The 18,052-nt window shown below is 45.2% G+C and overlaps 1 protein-coding gene across 1 annotated transcript in view; it reads right to left on the bottom strand.

The window, feature by feature from the left end:
- ASTN2 (astrotactin 2) overlaps window positions 1-18,052 on the bottom strand; it is a 627,871-nt gene that overhangs the window by 295,543 nt on the left and 314,276 nt on the right. The window contains 1 exon segment of the mRNA XM_033137815.1: window positions 2,254-2,421. Within this exon segment, the coding sequence (XP_032993706.1) occupies window positions 2,254-2,421 (168 nt within the window).

Below are 18,052 nucleotides of genomic sequence, written 5' to 3'. Positions count from 1 at the left end.
GTTCGACCTACTTAAAATATCAATTCCTTCCACACAGACCAAACCAGGAGCTGCATTTGTCAGTGGAGGCTATTAGCAATTCCTCTACCATCAGATGTTTGAGGCATGGGGGGGGGGCATGTGGAAAAGCCTTCTCAAAAGTGGCCCCCAAGCTCTGGAAACCCCCCCCCCACGGATGTGTACCTGGTGCCTACATTGCATGCATTTCAGTGAGACGCCAGGCTTAAAGGGATGAATATGAGTTTCTCCCTATGTTGTTGTTGTTGTTGTTGTTGTTGTTGTTGTTGTTGTTGTTGTTGTTGTACCTGTATTTTTATTCCTATTTTATCTCACCCTGAAACCGTGTGTGTGTGTGTGAGAGAGAGAGAGAGAGAGAGAGAGAGAGAGAGAGAGAGAGAAAGAGAGAGAGCACCAAACAATAAAAAAACAAACAAAAAACAGTGAGCAAACTATATCGCACAGGGCAAGGAACAGCCACCAAAAAGCCCCTGCCTCCTGTCCTACCCAACTGGGATTCTATGATAGATAGAAAATAAGAATCATAGAATCATAGAGTTGGAAGAGACCACAAGGGCCATCCAGTCCAACCCCCTGCCAAGCAGGAAACCCCATCAAAGCATTCCTGACAGATGGCTGTCAAGCCTCTGCTTAATGACCTCCAAAGAAGGAGACTCCACCACACTCCTTGGTAGCAAAGAAGGGCCTCTTCATCAGATCTTTGGTAGTGGGAAGGTGGTTTCCAGGATTAGACTCAATCCAACTTTCATCATCAGGTACTGTAAAAGTGTTAAGAAGAACTGAACGCATTGTGCTTTCTCTCCCACCCGCCTCCCAGGTTGTTCTTGAACACTGAGGTTCAACTAAAGTGATGAAGACATGGGATTTCAAGGGGACAGGGCACCTATTCAATGGAAGCTTCAATGCATTTCATAAAGGCTCTTCAGCTTCACCTGACAGCTATTGTGATCATTCAAATGGCAGGATCTAGTTAGCCTAAAAATATCAAAGCAAATGAAACCAGATGAAGGTTCAAGGACTACAAAAGACTTAACAGATATTTGATTGCGGGCTTAGCAACACTTCTACTTGTCCTCTCCCTAGGAAGCATGGGTCTGAGTGGTTTTCCAATTGACCTGCACTTTCTAGGCACAAGTGTGAGCAGTTTCCCCACGACCCTCTTCTTTTCCAAGGAAAACCCACCCTTGAGTGCTAACCCAAATTGTGATGTGCTCTGACTGAGCACTAAAGAGTGGTTTTCCCTCGGGAAAAGCAGCGGGACAAGAGGAAGTGTGGATAAGCCCTAACAGAATGTTTTGTCACTTCACACTACATTACTAAAGGCAGATAATAATTATACCAGGGGACCCTGTAGGTTTGCAAGTATATCACCAAGTGAAGGACAAGGTGTCCACAACAGTGACTGATAGTACACACATGAACAAAACTCACTGCAACCAACTGAATGCAACCAACTATACCCTGGGCTCCCCAATCTCTTACCATCAATGAAAACAAATAAATGAATAGATGAAGAACATATCCATGTGATGCTGACACAAAAAACCCCACACATACACTATGCAAAAGAAGGGAAAGTGTTGCCTCCACTTCTTTCTCCCATCTCTCTCTCCGTACATTTTTCTCTCCCCCACCCTCACAATACCTATGACAGCAACGTATCACACCAAATGTAACTGACCTGTAGATAGAACTACCGTGTTTCTCCTAAAATAAGACACCGTCTTATATATTTTTTTCCTCAACAAAACACAGTATGGCTTATTTTCAGGGGATGTCTTATTTTAACCGTGTTGCATCGGTATGCAGCATAGCCATGCGTCTCCAGGCTTTTTTAATGGGAGGTGCCACGTCACTATGGCTTATTTTCGGGGTATGGCTTATTTTCAGGGAACGGCTTATATTTCACAAATGCATAGAAATCCTGCTATGGCTTATTTTATGGCTATGTCTTATTTTAGGAGAAAACGGTATGTGAACTGAAAACAGAGATGTTACGTGTTATGCATGAAAATCTTTCAATAAAAACATTTTTAAGTGATTCATAGCACTTGTGAATGGAAGACAAAATGATAGTAGCCTAGGAAGATTTCCCTAGACCAGCCAGAAGAAAAGGGAGTTGCGGAAACCACACACCCCTCTTATTGCAGTGGTTCTCAAAGTAATGTCTCTCTCCTTTTTATATGGTCTCTGATTTGTGGTTCATACCATAGCCCCAACCGTGTTTCCACTTACCAGTCTCCTGATCACACAGCTGCTCGCATGCATCTGTAGTCCTCTGTCCACAGAGATCCCTCACCCAAGGCGACGTGGCATTGATTTGATAATAAAGAGAGAGCTTTGCCGGGTTCAGCCAGTCAGAGATGTCCAAATAACTTCCTTCACTGACAACAAAACTGCTCCCTGCAAGTGCAAGCGGTAACCACAGAAAGCAGAGCAAATGTTAGTTTGATAGTAAGTCAGCAACCAGACTGCAGATCCCAAACAACATGATCCTAGGAAGACCAAATAAATAAATAATAAACCTCTGAACATTCCCTTGCACATGGAGTGCTTCCTGCCACTGTAGACAATAGTGAGATGGTAGACCAGTTGTCTGAGTTGGTGTGTGTTCCTCTCCCACAGACCATTCCCTGCTTTGCAGATAGAACAGGAACAAAAGAGTGACAACTGGCAGCTCCCAATTTAGTAGAAGCCAAAAAGGATCCCCCAGATGTGCAAAACTAGAAAGGTGCTTTCTAGCTGTTTTAAGGGGCTATCAGCTGCTAAAGGTGTGTGCAGTTTGTAACTTCTATGCACACTTGCTCCGAGATACAACAGCCAGGCAGCATCTTAGAAAGGTCTTTAGTAATGACACTGGCCAGAAACTGGAACTTTTGCAAACCCTGCACTCCATACAGAGTTGGAAATTGTTTGTAGGTGGAAATTAATGAACAAAGAACATAAAAGAGTTCACAAAATAATGGGAGTTGCAATTCTGTCTCATTGTAGAACAATATTGCCTAGACCAGTGGTTCCCAATTAGCTAATTACTGAGGACCCCGTATTTTTCAAAAACCAAGCCACGGACCCCCTACTTTTGAAATTTTTTTAATAACACTATGGTAGTTACCTTTGCAAAGCAAAAAAAAAAAAAAAAGTAGGGTAGGCCCTAATAAGCAAATGATTTTAGATATGCTAAAAACAGACCATAAAATCTGTGATATTACCACACAAAAATGATTTAGTGGGAAGGGGATTTAATTCACTGTGCAGTTAACAAGACAAGTGAGTCCCCTGGCAGGGGATGATTCGGTGGACCCTCTGGGTTTTGTTCCGCAGGCCCCCCAGGGGTCTCCCCGAACCCCTAATTGGGAACCGCTGGCCTAGAAAATGTCCATCTGTGAGCCAACAGGTTAGTTGAACATCCAGACAAATACTTGTCTTACCTTAGTTCGGGGGGGGGGGGGTTAAAGTGTCTTTCCCACATGGACTGGTGGGAGTATGCATCTTCTAATTAGGCAAATCGATTTTCAGTTGAGCCCAATCATTTTCTTATCTAGCGTCTGAAGCCCAACATCACTTTGGGGATTTCGTGAATGCCAAGGTTCTCATTAACTCTGATTTCCAATTACATTGATTATAAGGCTGTTTTCACAATTTTGCTGCAGAGATCAGAGGTGACTGGGGCAGGGGAGAGATACTGCCATAATGCCACATTTTACAAAAAGTTTATGTCATGGAAACCGCTAAAAACTGGGAAAGGATTTTTTGAAACAGCTTGAAAAGGCAGGCAAACCTTAAGAGACAAAAATAAAGGAACTAATTGAGATGGTTAACACTGGCCCAGGCCTCCAGTTACCTTGATGTTTTATGACAGAAACCTAGGACTTTAAAAGATTAATGGTGTTTTATTTCATAAACTTTTCAGAAGCCAACAACCGCCACCCACCCCCAAAAGCTACTGCTTTTGAATGAGCAGTCCCTGCAGGTGGAATGGCCAGCTCAAATGCTGCTTAATTTGTTTTATTTAAAATATTTTACATCCCATGTCACCATCCAAGGGGCACAGCATCAATAGTACACCGGGGATGAACAAGGACAGAATGTAAGGAGTTGCCTATTATCCCAAACAATATCTGAAATAATAGGCTCTTAATTGACTTTGTTTTGTGTCTGCTTGCTTGCATTTATATCCCACATTGCCACCAAGGAGCTCAAAGACATACAAGGTCATCTCCCCCCCCCATTTAATTCTCACAACAACACTGTGAGGTAGGTTATGCTGAAAATGTGTGGCTGGCCTAATGTAACCCAGTGAACTTCATGGCTGAGCACAGATTTGAAGCCCTGGCTTAGTCTCATATACCAGTACCCACAACACAATGCTGGTGTTCACATATAATGCTAAAACAAGGTGTGTGGTTTGTTTAAACCATAAAGTATACAAGCATGAATCTGTTTTGTTCCTCTTCTTTTCTATTCAGGTGCAACAAAAACCATGTGAATTAGCATGACATCTGAGCTGGCATCAAGATGCCATCAAAGAGGAACCTGCCTCTTGCATCCACCAGTCACAGCAACATGGCAAACAGGAGTGTGTCCAAACCAGGACCTCTGAAGATTATCTAAATGCGCTAGTAGGCTCAATTTCCCCCCACAATTCCCTTCTGTAGTCTAGAAACATTTTATGCAATAAGAAGACTGTCTACAAAGCTTCAAACTTCATTGCAGATGTGACAGTCCCCCACCTATCTTCTTATATTTCAGTTTTTAGCCAATAAGAAAAGGAGCCCATGGATAAAATGTGTAGGGTATCCAATAATGTATATATCAAAACAATGAGTGTCATTCCGAAGTACAGTGGTACCTCGGGTTAAGATCTTAATTCATTCTGGAGATCCGTTCTTAACCTGAAACTGTTCTTAACCTGAAGCACCATTTTAGCTAATGGGGCCTCCCGCTGCCGCCGCACCGCCAGAGCACAATTTCTGTTCTTATCCTGAAGCAAAGTTCTTAATCTGAAGCGTTATTTCTGGGTTAGCGGAGTCTGTAACCTGAAGCGTCTGTAACCTGAGGTACCACTGTACAGACCTGATTATAATTGCTTTTGGTAGAAAAGTACAGTGGTACCTCGGGTTACATACCCGATCCGTTCCGGGGTGCCGTTTGCACCCTGAAAAGTACGTAACCCGAGCGTCCATTTTGCGCATGTGCAAAGCGCGATATCACGCTTCTACGCATGTGCAAACTGTGCAGAACGCTTCTGCGCATGCGCAGACCATGTGGACATGCGCAGAAGCGTCCGCGCGGTGAAATTCACTTCTGGGGTTGCGGGGTTCGTAACTCGAAAAAAATGCAACCTGAAGTGGACGTAACCTGAGGTACCACTGTACCAGCGGCAGATTGTGCCTAGGCCACCAATATACTAAGTTATGGCTAGCACAGGAAAAAAATATATTTTGGGTGTAGTAGATAGCAAAAAGGCTTCTTCTTCAAAGAAATTGGGAGGATGCACAGCCTCCAGCACAACTTATTCTTAGTTGTATAAGAGTTCAGAGAGAGACATAGTCATTGTTAGTTTTGTTTTACTATTCCTTACCCTCCCTCTCTCTAGTCCCACATTTCTATCAAAGCAGAGCTGGCCGCAGCAGCTTCAGAAGTTCAAATGCCTCATCCAGAGGTCTTCATCAAAGTTCAGTGAGCCTGTTTAAAGCTTCTACAATAAAGGCTTGAAATTTTGACTTTTTAAAAAAGCGTGTGGGTTTCTCCCCCCACCCCCGAGTAAAATCGGATGAAACAGCCCCAGACTTTGTTCTTTTCCCATGTTAAATATCTTTAGAGCCCAAAATACTTGGCAGCATTTCCTTTTCTTCTCTACCCCATTCTTCTCCCCTCTCCTTTAATATCCTTTAATATATATGTACAGTAATTGAACTTCCAAAATCAACTTAAATAAAATGTTGCTTTGTTTCCTTTAGCTTATTTACTGTCTGAACAAAATCTTTTCTGATATTTTATTTTATTTAAAAACAAACAAACAAATATTTTTCTCACTTGAGGTTGTAGAAGTCCACACACTAGGTGGCATGTTCCTACCATTCCAATTTAGTAGTGATTCCTGCAAGACCAGACTTCTGCTTTCTATTTAGCTTAACCCCTGGCCTTCAAGACTGTCTTCTGAAAGTCATGCTCAGCTATCCCACAAGTGTTGGGCAGGTGAAGACATGGCTGCAAAGGAACAACCAGGAACCTTTAAAATGTACTGCTTGGCAAGCATGGCTTGCATTCAATACCTTTTAAATTTGGTGCCAAATGTAAACTCCACTGGTATTGGTTCCATTCAGGATCTCCCAGCTGGAGATTTGCAGGTCTCCCAATATTGGTGAGAGGTGATTCCCTACAGTAAATTATCCTTAACAACATTGCAACCACTGCATTTTTAGATAGACTTTAGTAATATTATTTTGTCTTTATAACCTTCCAGGATGTTTTTTAATGATGCTTTCATGGGTGCATTCACTGATATTATTATGGCTTTGTATGTTGTGTACTGCCTTGATATACTTCTATGATAGTGCTGATTACAAATACAGTAATAAATAAGTAAAGTACAAAATTGAACCAGCTGAAGGTTCTGTATTCAAGAGCAGACCCACATTAAAGTTACTGCAATAATCAAGCCTGAATGAATGCTATCCAAAGCATGAATGTGATCTAATTTGTTCTATACTGTGGGATTAAGCTACAGTGTAAAGAAAGAAAAGGGGGGATTTTATAGCAGTAAACTTTTTTAATTCAAAAGATAAATACTTTTTTATTTCTTATATGCTAAACGGGACGACAAGCCAATGAACCAAGTCAACAAACAGGAAGCTAATCTTTTATACTGAGTGAATTACTGTGCAATTTGCAGTCTTCAGCACACTGTTGTAGCAATCATGTACTGGAGGTTGTTTAGTTCTGAGATGTAACAAGCAAATGTTTCAGAGGGATTGGTGTGGGAGGGGAGAACTTGACAATCACAGGTGTAAACACCTGAAAAAAACAAGCATAACACTGGGTCACCTCTAAAGGTGAAAGACAGAGATATTGAGTTTGTCAAAACAAACAGTTTCAAGCAACACATTTAATTAAAGCAACCAAACTTGTTCCAAGCCCAGCATTTCTGTCTGCAGAGATCAAGAGGAAAATTAAGGAAAAGCGGGTAATAGCTGCATCAGATTTTGAGAGCATCATGGTGGAGACAGTTGTGGAGAAAAGAGATAAACAATCTTCAGATGGAACACTTGAAGTCCAGCTGCACACCAATCATGGCATGGTGTTCACGAGCTAAATGAAGTCATGGCTTATTTAGCACTTTGCCATCTTGGACACAAGATACAAAACCAATGTGGCTGGATCTTACAAGCATACCTTCCTAGTCTTTTAGGTCCAGCTTTCCACAACAGCCAATATTTATATCATTAACTGGGTTTAAGGCCTTCTCTTCACTAAGCCTGTCCACAGGGGCGGAGAAAGCCTCCTCGGTACCCGGGGCGGCGACCGGAGGAACCCCTGGGGGTGGGGCGTTGTGACGCCACGGTGCAACGTCACTGCGGCTCCACCCCGGCAGCGGGAAAAAAGACCTTTAAAAAAAAGCAAAGCAAAGGCAAGCAGCCTACTTGTCATGACTTTTCTTTTTTTAAAAGGGCTTTTCTCCCCACTGCCGGGCGGAGCCACCCACAGGCACAAGGGGAGGAGCGGGACAGCGAGGATGGGGTGTCACCCTTGTGACAAGTGTGACACCCCTCCTCCTCACTGGCTGCCCGGCAGCGGGGAGAAAAGCCCTTAAATAATAATAAAAAAGGAAAGCAGGCACCGGCAGCTGGCTAAGCGAGCAAGCAAGCCAGCCACCGTGTGCCGAGCGATGCTTTTGGCGCAGCCGATCGCGGGGGGCGGTGCCCCCACCCCAAGTGTCACCCCCACCCCAGGGCGCTGACCGGGGCGGCCCAACCCCCGACCCCCCTCACTATGCCCCTGCCTGTCCATCATCATCAGCCGACTAGTCAGTGACCCATTCAAATATAACTTACTGGCCAGTGATCAGCTGTTTCTACTTCATTGTTTAGCAACACCAAACCTGTGCTTTTTCACTGCTCTTTCATTAATTTAGCATTCACAGTCATGCATGGTGCATATAAAACCTCAGGGCAATTACAGCCTCTCATTAGAGAAGGGATGGCTACATTCCAATCACTCTCAATGAAGAAACAACTTTTTACTACTTTTGTGTTTTTTTATAAAAAAAAATGGCACAATTTGTTCTAACACCTGCCTCCAAACTCACTTAGTCTCAGACACATATACCCTTCAAGTATATTTCTACATAGCAAGGGAGAGGCCTAAAATGGTTTGAGGTCCATCAACGTACAATCAGAGCGCAAGACTATCAGGACCATGGACAGCTCCCAGTAGGGCTTAATGCATCAGGCCAAATGTGTTTTCCAGCACCAAATTAGACTAAAGGATGTTGAGAGACAAAATATTGTGGCAGCAGTAAATAAAATTTGCTCTCCCATATTCTATGATTTAAATATCCTAGATAGCAGGGTCAACTATGTCACTAAACTAATAATACCAGCCCAACGTAGGGCATTTATGTTTGCCCAACTGAATATCTTTCCCTCGGCATTTGTCAGGGGTAGATATCAGAATATTCCCAGAAACAAGAGATACTGCAGATGTTCCCTGAATGTCCCGGACACTGTAGAGCATATTCTCTTTTATTGTGCACAACACAGTTCGCTGCGTGAACGCATGTTGTCCCCCCTTTTGGATGGTTTAGAACCGCAGCAGGGTGGAAGTGTTGGATTCTGTCTCTCTGACATTGACCAAGGGGTGACTGCGGGGGTAGCCGAGTTTTTGGCAGCAGTGCTTCAAGGAGTACTTTTGACAGGACGAAATTCTAGATTTTACTAATACACACATACGATCAGCCTATGAGTTAAATTGTTTCTTTGTGTATATATATTTTAAAGTTCCTGTATGTGATTCTTTCTCTCATGATTTTACATGTAAATGCCTAATAAAGGTTTGATAAGAGAGAGAAGTATTTTTGCATAGAGAAGTAGGTGCGTGTGCAGCAAAGAAAAGGCCTTCTGGTGTCCTAGAAGAAGACCGCTCAACAGTTAACAGGGTCATACAGGTGTGCTATCCAGCACAGCCAGGATATCTCATGTGGCTCCTAAAGAGCTTGGTGTGCATAAGGGTCCTCTCAGGCTGCAGCTGGTTTGAGGAGACATTCAAGTACGAGGTTAATGGTGCATCCTTAAGAACAGAGAAAACAGAGGCCTCATTCTTTCATCCACCATGGAAGTCTCAGGACAACCAATGTTTTGCCCTCCAGATGTGGTTGGGCTTGGATTTTTACCAGTCCCAGACAGCATGGCCAGGAGTCTGGAATAATGAAAGTTGGGGTGCAGCACCTGGAGCTTGCTGACTGCATTCCTGTGTTGATTCAAGAACCCAGACTTATCTATCGTCAAGATCTCTCAGGGGGTGTGGGGGTCAGGGTCTTGGGTGACGAAGCTCATAAGGAAGACAGCAGCAACTTGTTAGCCATGCTTGTACAGCTTCTTATTACAGTGTGCAGCAAAGGCAGGCCCTTATATTTAAGTTTATCATATCTCCCCCCCCCCCCCCCCACACACACATGCACTAAAAAGCACTGGGTTGTTTCTTGGAAAACTCCCCTTCTTGAAAAAAAGTGTTTTATTTCCCTCACTCTAATTTGCTTTTCGGGGGGAGGGGGGGTGAACTTAGCCAAATTTATTGCAAACCAGAATAACATGTATGCATTTGTATTCTGTTGGGAAACTAGGAGGGTGGGAGGGTGTGGGGGACTCCCTGGTCCTGAATGGGGCAACTGTGCCCCTGAAGGTGGGCAGCCTGGGAGTCATTTTGGACTCACAGCTGTCCATGGAGGCACAAGTCAGTTTTGTGTTCTGGGCAGCTGTCTACCAGCTCCATCTGGTGTGCCAGCTGAAACCCTACCTGCATGCAGACTGTCTCGCCAAAGTAGTGCATATCTCCTGCTTAGACTACTGCAATGTGCTCTATGTGGGTCTACCTTTGAAGGTGACCCGGAAACTACAACTAATCCAGAATGTGGCAGCTGGACTGGTGACTATCTAGCTGGTGACTCTTACATGGCTGCTGGAACCATATAACACCAGTGCAAAGGATCTTCACAGGCTCCCAGTACACTTCTGAGCACAATTCAAAGTGTTGGTACTGACCTAAGTCCTAAATCAGTGGTGGCAAACCTATGGCACATGTGCCAGAGCCGGCACTCCAAGCCCTCTCTGTTGGCATGTGTGCCATCACCCCAGCAGTGCCTTTTTTGGGGGGTAGGCAAACTTGACCTCCACTCCCCCCCCCACACCACTGTGGGCAGGAAACACTCCATAGAGCACACCACGCCTGCAGCTGCGTTGGGGTGATTAGCTAGCCCGCCAAGCAGCTGATTTGCTGGTGCTCCTCAACAACTCAGGTTGCGCCAATCCCCAGCCATGCTGCCGTTGCCCAGGCGCTGACACAGCGTCCCGGACTGTGAGGAGGACTCGTGCTCCGTGGCCCTGGGACTCCTGCTGCTCCCAGCTGTGTCGCCCACCAGCTGCTTGCAGGCGCAAAGACCCAGGTAAAGCCCACGAGCCAGCGAGCCCATCAATGCAGCTGTGTGGGCGGGAGAGAGAGAGTGAGGAAAGAGCCCACAGCCTGTCCGCTTCCTCCTCCTAATTGGTTGCTCCTCTTGGCGCCACACCACCACCTTACAAGCACGCGGTGACGCGGTATCCATCCCCACGTACGAGTCCACCCACTAACTGCGTGCGTCTGACTGGCCTCGCGAGGTGTGCAAAGTTTTTCGGGTGGCTAATTTACCAAAGGTTATACTATTTGCCCGCTCTTTCCTGATGTTCATTCCCATCCCTGCGTGGGGCTTGTTGAAATGTGCTGCACTGATGGGGTATGTCTCTTGCTGCGTTGCTCTGCCCCGTGCAAGAACAAAAGTGAGGCTTTGTGCTCTGTGTGTGTATGTTTTCTAAGTATGGGAGGTCTCGCTGCCTCGGTTTGCATCAGAGTTAGGAACACTAGGAAGATTTGGAGTGACCAAAAAAGGAGTACTTCTGAGTGTGTGCAAACTGTATTTCCAGACCCTCCAAGTGTCCTTACTTTCCAGGAATGTTCCTAATTTAGAGAAGCCGTCCCTGTCTCTGATTTGATCCTGTTGGATCAAATGAGTGAAATGTTTCAATCTCTTCCCAAAAAAGCTCAATAATTCTCCCCCCATTTCTCTGTGTTGGCACTTTGCGATAAACAAGTGGGTTTGGGGTTGCAGTTTGGGCACTCAGTCTCGAAAAGGTTCGCCACCACTGGGCACCTCAGCCCAGAATACCTGAAGGAACGTCTCCACCCCCATCATTCAGTCTGGACACTGAGGTCCTCCTCCAAGGGTTTCCTGCTGGTTCCCTCACTGTGAGAAGTGAGGTTACAGGAAACCAGGTAGAGGGCCTTCTTGGTAGTGGCCCCTCCCTGTGGAACACCCTCCCTTCAGATGTCAAGGAGATAAAGAATTACACCACTCTTAGACTTTGCATATAGAAGGCAACTTTCTGTATCCTCTCTTTTGCATTCTGTTATCATCATCATTCTTTATTCGACCGGCAATCAGAAAAAGCATTCTGTTATACCCCTAACTCCCTTTAAAAATGGAAAACCCCAAGTCTTGCACTGCCTGCAGACTGACATATATTGAGGATATTATCAGCGAACTCTCACTCTTTGAAACAGGGTAGGTGGCAGCCAGGGAGAATGCCTTTTTGGTGGTGGGGCCTCACCTGTGGAATCTAGCTGGTGTCTCTTTCACTGTAATTCACCAGGCAAGCTCATTTCTGTTTTGCATGACTTTTTAAAGACTTTGGCGGAAGGAGCATACTGCAGTGGTACAGCATGTGCTTTGCATGCAAAAGGATCCCAGGTTTGATACCTGGCATCTCCTGCTAGGCTGTGAATGTCCTCCACCTGAACTCAGGAGAGTCACTGCCAGTCGGTGATAAGAACACTGATGGACCAACCGTCAGACCATATTCCTAAAAGCTTCTGAAACTCTCAAGCCCTTAATAGCCAGTTATTAATTTTCTATCCTTTACTGTTTTGTCATTTCCAATGTGCTACTATCGCTTTATTTATGGATTTGGGTATTAAGCTCATTGCCACTGAAAGTGGGGAGGTATACATTTTAGAAAGAAACAAAAACTTAACGAGACAACAAAATTCTAACATTACTACCGAGTTCTGAAAAAACATCCACTAACGTTTACAAAGTGCATTAATATTCCAGTCCTCCCATAGTAGGGCAGGATAGTGCTGATCATTTGATATGGTCACCATTTCGCATAACTTTCCCCATCCTGGCTGATAATGATGGGAGCTGCAGCCCAACAACACCTGGTTGCAGGCTGGAGAAAGCTGCTCCAGAACAATGCTTTGATGCAGGTGTAACAGGTTTTGTAGGCATGTGCCTAAAGTAACTTTCTTGGGGTGTATTTGTCATCTCTGCCACTGCAGACGTCCATCAGCTTCCCTATCCACAGCCTTGATGAAGGAACCCATCGTGGGGGTGTCTGGTTGAATCCCCTCAAAAAAAATGTGCCCAGGGTCACGGCCCCACACAGTCTCTACACCACCGGCTGCAGCACCCTCCCATCAGCCTCTCTAACTAACAAATTCAGCAATGCTCTTCTAGCATCTATAACATGTAGGAGGGTTGTAAAAACACTGGCCTTGTTTTAATTGGCATCGTATTTCAAGCTGCTGTTCTGCAAGGACAAACTCCCAGCCCAGCCCACCGGTGTCCTTTGCTCCAGCCCACAGCTCTCAGGCACTTGCTTACTGCAATGGCACGGAAGCTTATTGCCAAGTTTAACTGAGACGTATGTAATAAATTCATGGAGGATTAATCATTTGGACTGAGCAGGAGTTCTCTCTCAACCTTATACCCATCCGCCCCTGCATCTCCAATCCCAACCGTTAGCCTTATATTTCTGTTTAACAACCATGTTAGAAGATCTGCAGCCACCCCAGTGTTATTATATAAAGCAGTATATTATGAGAAATGAAGGACACTTTTATCATTACTCAAAACTTTAGAAATCACAGTAGACTGAGAATCTGATTGCTTCAGCAGTCTGGGAGGGCCGGGGGGGGGGGGTCTGCTTGTCACCAAGAAAGCTCAAGCTATGCACCCAGTGCACTAATGGCATACCGAAGGAGTGTAAGATCAAGACATTTCCCTCTTTATTACAGCACCTGCTGTGAGTCCTGTGGGACCTGCCCCCTGCCTGCTTGGCAGGCAGGCCTATTTTATTGGGTGGGACCCTAGAAGTTAACAGCAGCCTTGGAAGTTGAGACAGCCAGACGAACCTTAGGTTATGGTTTTCTGTTATGGCCCCAGTTGTTCAGACTGATTTAATTTGCTTTTAATTCTTTTAATACTTTTTTAACTGTTTTAAACTTATTTTGTAAAGGCTCTTTGCAGGATGTGCTTGGGAGGAGAATGGGGGAGAGCAGGGAGGGTGCCCCAATTACAATGGTTCAAGGTAGGAGAGGTGGGGCAGGCTGGGTAAGGGGCACATGACACAGGCAGTTGGTGTCTGTTGTGTGGCAGCCCCTCCTCCAACTTGGGAAACTGCGGTTGTCCTATCAGCCAGCCCAAGGGTCTGCACCTGCTCTTGGAGAATACCAGGTCGGCTTGTAGAAAGACCTCCCTCATCCATGATTCAATTATGGATGAGGAGGCTGACCTGGCATGTAACACTGAGACCTGGGTGGGTGAACAGGGTGGAGTTGGTCTCACACGCCTGTGCCCACCTGGGTACTCAGTGCAGCATCAGGCCAAACTCAAGGGTCAGGGAGAGGGAGTTGCTGGGGTCTATAGAGATTCTCCCTCCCTGCCTCCCTCTCTCCAGGCTGTCTGTTCAGTTGGAGGGGAATCTAGAGCATGTGTTCCTGGCACTGATCAATCGGGACAGATTAGGGATTCTTCTGGTTTACCACCGTCTTGCTGCCCAGCAATCTCCCTGACAGAGCTGATCTTGGAGGCAATGTTGAGGACTCCCAGACTGCTGTTTCTGGGGGACTTCAACATCCATGCTGAGGTAGCTGGCTCCGTGGTGGCTCAGGACTTCGTGCCTAATAAAAACCAGCAGGGAGGGGACAACTGGCTGGTCCAGGGAGGTGGTTAATGCCTCTGCAGAACATGTGGTGATTCCTGCCTGTTTGAAGGAGGCAGAGGTAAAACCACTCCTTGGGGGGTTCAGGTCAAAGTTGTTGAGCTTTTTTGGGGAGGAGGAAAGCCCCGTTTTTTAGGCATTCAGGACAAAGTTGTTGTTGAGCTTTTTTTTTAGGGAGAAGGAAAGCCCTGGGGGGGGGCAAAAAAATTGTGTTGTTTTTTTTAGGGGAGCCAAAGTTGTTAAGCTTCTTTGGGGGAGCCAATGATCTACCACAGACATTCAGTGATCTACCGGTAGATCACGATCTACCTGTTGGACGTGCCTGCCCTATGCTGTTCAACATTACATGAAACAGCTGAGTGGGGTTATCAGGAGGTTTGGAGTATGTTGTCAGCAAAATGCTGATGACACTCGGCTCTACTTCTCCTTATTATCTGCAGGTGAGGCAGTGGAAGTGCTGGACCAGTGTCTTGCCTCAATAATGGACTGGATAAGAGCCAACAAATACTCAATCCAGATAAGATTGAGGCACTGTTAGTGGGTGGTTCCCTAGACTGGATGCCTGTTCTTGATGGGGTTGCACTTCCTCTAAAGGAGAGGGTACATAGCGTGGGAGTACTCCTGGATCCTTTGCTGTCACTCGAGGCTCAGGTGGCCTCAGTGGCCCGGAGTGCCTTCCATCAGCTTCAGTTTGTGGCCCAGCTGCACTACTATTTGGACAAGAATAGCCTAACTACTGTTGTCTATGCTCTGGAACCTCTAGGTTGGATTAATGCAATGTGTTATATGTAGGGCTGCCTCTGAAGATGGTTCAGAAACTTCAGCTGATGCAGAAATCAGTGGCCAGGTTGCTTACTGGGGCAAGATGGTTTGAGCCTATTACACCGATTCTGGTCCGACCGCACTGGCTACCAATTAGTTTCAGGGCCCAAATCAAAGTGCTGGTTTTGACCTATAAAGCCTTAAATAGTTCAGGACCGCAATTCTTCAAGGGCTGCCTCTTTCCATTTGAACCTACCTGAACCCTGAGATCATCTTCTGAGGCCCTTCTTCGTGTGCCTCTTGTGAGGGGAGGTTGAGAGGGTGGCCCTTTTCTGCAGTGGCTCCCTATTTGTGGAAGGATAGGCGTGCCTGGCGTGCTCTGGTCCATGGGGTCACGAAGAGTTGGACACGACTGAACGACTGAACATCCACAGGGAAGTTCACCTGGCACATTCATTATAACCTTAGGTGCCAGACAAAAACATTCCTCTTTAACCAGGCTTTTGCCTGATTGACATTCAATGCCCTTTTAAAATGTGTTGTGGCCGGGGGCGGAGTTATTGAGTTGTTTTTGTTTTTATTATGCATTTGTGTTTTTATATTGTGAATTTATATTGTTACCGCCCTGGGATCTGCAGGTATAAGCCAGTATACAAATTTTAACAACAACAACCAAGCTTTGACTAGCCACACAATCCAGCAGGGGTCTCTCCAGCCACCTCCTGCAGTTTCTCCAAATTTCTGCACTCACACGTGGATTGTGCTTTTCTCATTTCAAATGGGTTTGGGGTTTTTTTGGTTTTTGGTTTTTGCATTTTGCCATGCATTAAAAATGCATTCTATACGTTCATCTGACATTTTAAAAATGTAGTGTAACTCTTCTGCTCAAATATATTATTTTGTTTTGTTTACTGTGTATATCAAAATTCCTCCAAGAATATGATAATAAAGGAGGAGGAGGAGACAGAAATTTTCTAGCAGCCACAGTTAGATGAAAATCTGGAGCTGCACAGGATATACCCTCAAATGTTTCAAGATCATCTCCTGTGCACCTGCTTATCTATTTCTAGTAAGCATGCATTTTCCTCCTCCCACTTCCTGAACTCCCAAAAAAACCTATTAGGTGGAAGGCTAAAAACTAGAGGACCTAAAATGCTTTAAAAAAATAATGTATTTTGCAGAACAGGCTACCTTTTTACTTTCCTCCCATGATCCTCCTCATTTCAAGGCACCTTCTACCCATGCCTTGCTTTCCTCTTTATCCGGGGAAGTTATTCTCTAATTCAACGACATGGTGCCACTGGTGTCAAGCCAAAACACAGAAACTGCAATCTTCTATTGCCAATAATTAAAAAAGAGGTCAGCTGCCTGTTCCAGGAAATCTTGGTTTGCCCTAACACCACATCCAGCAGGAATGGGACCATCTGTCCCTGACATGTTGATGGAGCAGCTGCACAAACCCAGAGATGGTTCAAAGAGTGGAAAGAGGAAACAAAAACCCACAAAAAAATTAACAGAACTAAGGAAATATGAGCACAGAATGAGTCCTCACAGCTGCCCCCAATCAAATAGCTTCCCCCACATTTTGCTTCTGGAGCTGGCATCCATTTCCATTTGACTGTAACCTTATACAGTTCCTAATGTTTTGTGCCAGCATTGCTTCTTTCCCACTCTCCAATGTGAAAGAGGAAAGGCCCTTCCCACTCACATCCTTCTGGCCTGGCCCCACCAATTTTGCTTTCCTGCAGAGTTTGTCTACTAAGCATCACTTTCCCCAGATACTGTTCCACTTCCCCCTTGGTTATTGAAACTGGAGTTTAAAGTGATCAGAGATTTTGTGTAGCTTGAAGTCTTTTGGGTTACTAAGACACATATGATGTCTCAGATGTCATGCTACTTACATGGCTTGTCTGCAATAAGTAGGTCATGTTCTTAATCGCAGATTGATGCATCATCCAAAATTCACGAGCATGGCACATAGGTCCCAAGAGGTTTTGTGTGCATGACAATGCTTTAAAGGGACCCAGAACAGATAGGAGCATCTCTCTCACTAGGCATCTTTAGTTCTGATCAAAGTTCCAAGGGTTCGTCTTCTAAAGATTAGTGAGACGTTAACAATTCCCTAACCGATGTGAGCCACAACATAGAACTTCAAGAAGTCATACATTGTGTGTCTGTAAATCTCACACTGCAGTGGAGTATCAAGTTCTTTGGGGAGCCTATTATCTAACACACACCAGAAAAATTGGGTGGAATGTGGCCCTAAAGATTGGAAACTGTAAGTAGTAATTTTATTCATTTAATGTAATGGCATCTTAAACATAAGGGAAAAAATCAGGCAATAAAAGTATTATACAGAGGCTTTTCACATCATGGTTTGCACCATGGTGGCATTCAAACATCCTAAAGGTAAAGGGACCCCTGACCATTAGGTCCAGTCGCGGACGACTCTGGGGTTGCGGTGCTCATCTCGCTTTACTGGCCGAGGGAGCTGGCGTACAGCTTCCGGGTCATGTGGCCAGCATGACTAAGCCGCTTCTGGCGAACCAGAGCAGCACACGGAAACGCCGTTTACCTTCCCGCCGGAGTGGTACCTATTTATCTACTTGCACTTTGACGTGCTTTTGAACTGCTAGGTTGGCAGGAGCTGGGACCGAGCATCGGGAGCTCACCCCGTCGCGGGGATTCGAACCGCCGACCTTCTGATCAGCAAGCCCTAGGTTCTGTGGTTTAACCCACAGCGCCACCTGCGTCCCTCAAACATCACAGTAGGTCATAACTTCTTATGAATGGAAATGAGCTTAGACTCCCACCTGAGCTTGTGTACTCCCTCTCCTCCAGCATGGCCATGTGGAGAAGTTCAAAAGGTTTTGCTTTCAATTTTGGTTAACTGAAAGGGTTTGCATGTAACTGAGGTTAATATTAGCTACGGTTTGCTGAAACAAGCCAGCTTCATAAATCATAGTTTGAAGTTGATTTGTTTCAAACAGACATAGTCAAGATTGAACTCCGTTGCTTGT

The sequence above is a fragment of the Lacerta agilis genome, chromosome Z, assembly GCF_009819535.1.
Source record: "Lacerta agilis isolate rLacAgi1 chromosome Z, rLacAgi1.pri, whole genome shotgun sequence".
Lineage (NCBI taxonomy): Eukaryota > Metazoa > Chordata > Lepidosauria > Squamata > Lacertidae > Lacerta > Lacerta agilis.
Note: the sequence above shows the minus strand (reverse complement) of the source record. Positions and strands in the feature narration are given on the sequence as shown.